General features: G+C 34.8%; 1 protein-coding gene across 1 annotated transcript; it reads left to right on the top strand.

The window, feature by feature from the left end:
- The first annotated feature begins 746 nt into the window (after positions 1-746).
- LOC109622208 (uncharacterized) lies at positions 747-1553 on the top strand. The gene is made up of 4 exons (XM_020076440.3): positions 747-943; positions 1015-1120; positions 1183-1309; positions 1375-1553. Exons 1-4 carry the CDS (start codon positions 892-894, stop codon positions 1447-1449), a joined length of 360 nt encoding a protein of 119 aa, XP_019931999.3. The 5' UTR covers positions 747-891; the 3' UTR covers positions 1450-1553.
- The last annotated feature ends 3488 nt before the right edge of the window (positions 1554-5041 follow it).

Below are 5041 nucleotides of genomic sequence, written 5' to 3'. Positions count from 1 at the left end.
ATGTATACCATTAAATAGCAATAAGTCGCAATTTCATTGTACCATTTTATGACTCAATTTTCTTATCATTATGCTAAAGAAGAACAAAATTCTTCTTAGTATCATACTATTTTTTCGTCATACATCAAGTAATTCAAACCGTTTCAACCGACTCAGCACGCTATGTCCAAAGGGAAGTATTATGAAAATCGAATGTACCTCAAATGTTATTCCATAGGATCGTAGGTTTGGACCTCTAGTTTCAGAATCTGTGCGGTTTAAAATAATCCATCTTGGGTTTTTCGATTTTTTTCGATTTGTTTGATTTTTTCTCTATTTTGCCATACAAATGGCGAAAAAAGTCATTTTAAGGTTAATTTCATCCCATATAAAAATGTATGGGAAAAAAACCCAAGATGGATTATTTTAAATCGCACTTATTCTGAATCTTGAGATCCAAAAATACGGTTCCAGCGAATAACTTTTGAGGTACATTCACTTTTCATAATACTTCCCTTTGGACATAGCGTGCTCAGCACGTGTTCGATCGTTTCATCTGTTACTTGTGTGTCTACACAGTTTGAAGCTTACTCAAGTGAACACTATTTCAAACCGTAACACAACAGCAAGCACTGCGATACGATGATTCATTCGTTTTATCGTTGAACCACTTTTTCCCATCATTACCGGTGACGACGACCAACGACTATACCGACTGACTACGGTTGACTTATGTGTTGACTGATGTGAGTAACTGAGTATTCTACAAATAAAGGCGGGGGAGACAAGCCGACGCACACTTTGAAACCGTATGCTAATTGAACGATGCGACGACGCTTCTTCGGTTCAATGTGCGTTGTTCATTTCAGAGACTACGTTGGAAGCGATCGTACCGTGAAAATTTACCGCTAAATGATGATGATCAAGAGCTTGTTTTTGGTGATATTCTTCGCCGTTATCTCAGGTGAGTTGTACAAAAATTCATGTAATATAAGACTTACAGTAGATAACTTTCATTTCCCTATTTTCAAATAGCTGAAAACGTTGAAGTGAATCGTGGAAATGTTGCCCTTGTGACCGGGCATCGCACAGCCAGAAGCCCACAACAGAACAATTTTCAGGGTTTTCCCAACTTTGCACCGTGAGTATGATGCCTATGAAAATGATGCTGAACAAGCGTTTAAGTGTCAATTTACTCGACAGACCCGGCTTCGATGCATCCCACATAGTGTCACAAAACACTGATGTTGGTAAAAACGGATTTGCCCAAACCACGATCTACCAATCCGAAAATGGAATGGGTTCGTCATCGACGGCGTTTTCGCGATCGGTGAGTTGACAAATATACCTTATCCGTTACAATACCGAACTGACGTTTTTGTTTTTGGTTTTCAGGGAACAACGAGAGCAGTATCCAATTATATGACAATTATACTTTTCCTCGTAATTGCGAAATTTATTCGCAACTGAACCAAAAAATTATAAGTGTAAATTGTAACTGACGTATTATTATTTTTGTTTTTTTTTGTTTACAATGAATGTGATAATAAACTGTGCTAAAGAATACAAACAAACATGACGTAGTTGAGATCATGGCAATTACCGGGCCTCTGTATTACTTCTATGTATGACAACCACTACTGAATGGAGATCGATCTTCCAAGGTCACTACAACACTGCATGTGGAGACGATGCAAGGTTGCTTGTGTTGTGAGATCGTTGTATTATCTTCTTCAATTTTATCAAGTTCATTCGGCGTTACGATGGTTATTTAGAAACAGAAAAGCTCGCGGCTGATACACCGTTCATGCCTACAATTAGGCGAACGATGTTCATTGCGCATACGAAAGTTTGAACCACTGTTCTAGGGTTAACTGTTGTAATATAGCGCATTGGATTCACTTGTGAACTGCGCAGTCAGATATCGTATATGTGGGAATGTGAATAATAGTGCGAAATCGCATAAAAATGTGTTGATGTCTTTAGTTAGTTAGTTAGTTAGTTAGTTAGTTAGTTAGTTAGTTAGTTAGTTAGTTAGTTAGTTAGTTAGTTAGTTAGTTAGTTAGTTAGTTAGTTAGTTAGTTAGTTAGTTAGTTAGTTAGTTAGTTAGTTAGTTAGTTAGTTAGTTAGTTAGTTAGTTAGTTAGTTAGTTAGTTAGTTAGTTAGTTAGTTAGTTAGTTAGTTAGTTAGTTAGTTAGTTAGTTAGTTAGTTAGTTAGTTAGTTAGTTAGTTAGTTAGTTAGTTAGTTAGTTAGTTAGTTAGTTAGTTAGTTAGTTAGTTAGTTAGTTAGTTAGTTAGTTAGTTAGTTAGTTAGTTAGTTAGTTAGTTAGTTAGTTAGTTAGTTAGTTAGTTAGTTAGTTAGTTAGTTAGTTAGTTAGTTAGTTAGTTAGTTAGTTAGTTAGTTAGTTAGTTAGTTAGTTAGTTAGTTAGTTAGTTAGTTAGTTAGTTAGTTAGTTAGTTAGTTAGTTAGTTAGTTAGTTAGTTAGTTAGTTAGTTAGTTAGTTAGTTAGTTAGTTAGTTAGTTAGTTAGTTAGTTAGTTAGTTAGTTAGTTAGTTAGTTAGTTAGTTAGTTAGTTAGTTAGTTAGTTAGTTAGTTAGTTAGTTAGTTAGTTAGTTAGTTAGTTAGTTAGTTAGTTAGTTAGTTAGTTAGTTAGTTAGTTAGTTAGTTAGTTAGTTAGTTAGTTAGTTAGTTAGTTAGTTAGTTAGTTAGTTAGTTAGTTAGTTAGTTAGTTAGTTAGTTAGTTAGTTAGTTAGTTAGTTAGTTAGTTAGTTAGTTAGTTAGTTAGTTAGTTAGTTAGTTAGTTAGTTAGTTAGTTAGTTAGTTAGTTAGTTAGTTAGTTAGTTAGTTAGTTAGTTAGTTAGTTAGTTAGTTAGTTAGTTAGTTAGTTAGTTAGTTAGTTAGTTAGTTAGTTAGTTAGTTAGTTAGTTAGTTAGTTAGTTAGTTAGTTAGTTAGTTAGTTAGTTAGTTAGTTAGTTAGTTAGTTAGTTAGTTAGTTAGTTAGTTAGTTAGTTAGTTAGTTAGTTAGTTAGTTAGTTAGTTAGTTAGTTAGTTAGTTAGTTAGTTAGTTAGTTAGTTAGTTAGTTAGTTAGTTAGTTAGTTAGTTAGTTAGTTAGTTAGTTAGTTAGTTAGTTAGTTAGTTAGTTAGTTAGTTAGTTAGTTAGTTAGTTAGTTAGTTAGTTAGTTAGTTAGTTAGTTAGTTAGTTAGTTAGCGCGGTCTCAGTAGCTTGTTTTAAAAATTGACAACTAGAGAATATCCTCGAACAAAAAAAAAAGGTATTAAGAAGATGTCATTGTGTTAAACGCATTATGCGAAACCTTATGAGTGATAACGAAAACTAACGAACATTTGTGACAACATTTATTGTTTTCGTTTTTCATGATCATCATAATTTATTCGAGCCTTGCACATCATCATTTGCTCTTCCGGTTCAGACCCTAACCGATTCCTTCGCCGCACATGTAATTCCACGTACCTTAAAATGGTTGATGAAACCGTGTCTGTTCTTCTGATGTTCTTCAACTGCTCCAGCGACAAAATGGAACACGAAAATAAAACCCATCCAGGACGAAAAAAAATATCGCTTCAACACATTTAACGTGTGCTGGGGATGTAATTTGTGTCTTGCCTGTAATGGAAAATCCATTATCTAACGTGACATTTAGGTTCTGGCTTTTATGTGTCCGTTGCATGGGTGGCACGTGGAGAGTGAAGATTCTAGTCATGCTTTGAATATACTACGGCGGATAACGGTGTTTCCTTAATTTAGTCTCGCCTTCTGAGGAGGATTTCAGCAACAATGCATGATTATTTTCGCAGAAAGGTACTCTCCCAATAAACGCATTGAACGAGAAAGTATTTTTAAACAACCATCTGTAATACGCCCTAAATCATGAGATAAAGAACAAAACATTCCCTTTCATTGGTTTTTGTTATGGCATCTATCTGCGGGCATTGTGCTGATTCCGAACCTGTCTTTCTGCTGCATTCCACAGTCCACACTCCGCAGCATTGTATGCAAACAAATGAACGCGCTTGGAGAAGAGTCGACAGAGGAAGAACCAAATGGATTAAACAAAAGCCTCGCAACGTCCACGGCTCGCTCGCGGTAGGACATCATCATTCCTCGCAGCAACAGCAAGCAAAAGGAAGCATCTAGCTAGAATTACTTTGTGCGGCAGCAGTCCGCTTTTGACGCAGGAAGGCAGCCCTTGAATTGCTTGGAAGCAACAGCATGCCAACGGAAAATACCATCCAAGAGAGGCCAACCAAACCACACCAGCTCGAGGAAGCAGCAGTTGGCGGTCTGGTTATGGTAGGCCTGGATGACAGTCAAAACTCTCAAAACAAAAAGCATATTTCATTTTATTAGATTTTGACTGTCTTCGGTGGAGAGGTGGTAATGAAAGAGGTGTTCAAATTTTATTCTTGTAATGAACCTGTAGTATGTTTTGGTTTCTATGAAGTTTTTTTGAAGGGTTTCCCAGATGCCCCACTATATTGCCTTATAAGACTGCCATATTTTTCTCATCTCCTTCGCCCTATTCAAGTTTTTTTTGTATTTTATTTATTTTTCTTACTTTTCTTCACTGTACTTTCTAATTTTACTTTTTTTTTCAGTGCCCTTCATATTTCCAAGCTTTCTGTATATTTATTGTATTCATTTATTTTCTTAAAAGAGCTTGTTTCGATTATCTTTTATGTACTTATTGTTTTCTTTTTATTTTTTGTTGTCTTCGTTTTCATTTTTATATTTTTTATCTTCTTGCTTTTTCTATCTTCTTTTTTCATGTTTTCTTTGTTTTTCTTGTTCCTCAACTTGTTTAGCTTTTTTTTTCTTGTCTCCTTAACTTGCTTTTATAACCTTGGCTTTCGTGATTTTCCTGTTTTCGTTGAGTTTTCTTGTGTTCCTTAACGTTTTGATTTCTTTTACTTCTTTTGCAGTTTTTCTATTTTCTCATCTTCCAAATCATCCTCGCTTCCTAGTCTCCCATGCTTGTGTTTTCAGCTTTGTGTTCATGTCTAAACAATTCCTGTTTTCCTTGTCTTTATTCTTTTCTTGT

This window comes from Aedes albopictus, chromosome 2 (genome assembly GCF_035046485.1).
Source record: "Aedes albopictus strain Foshan chromosome 2, AalbF5, whole genome shotgun sequence".
NCBI lineage: Eukaryota > Metazoa > Arthropoda > Insecta > Diptera > Culicidae > Aedes > Aedes albopictus.
The sequence above is the reverse complement of the archived record's forward strand: the minus strand, read 5'-3'. Positions and strand labels throughout refer to the sequence as shown.

Excerpts from the sequence above, each read along its gene's own strand:
- LOC109622208 (XM_020076440.3), top strand. The coding sequence starts at position 892 with ATGATGATGATCAAGAGCTTGTTTTTGGTGATATTCTTCGCCGTTATC. Across the intron at positions 1,121-1,182 it reads GGTTTTCCCAACTTTGCACC|ACCCGGCTTCGATGCATCCC; the intron begins GTGAGTATGATG and ends TTTACTCGACAG. Across the intron at positions 1,310-1,374 it reads CGACGGCGTTTTCGCGATCG|GGAACAACGAGAGCAGTATC; the intron begins GTGAGTTGACAA and ends TTTGGTTTTCAG.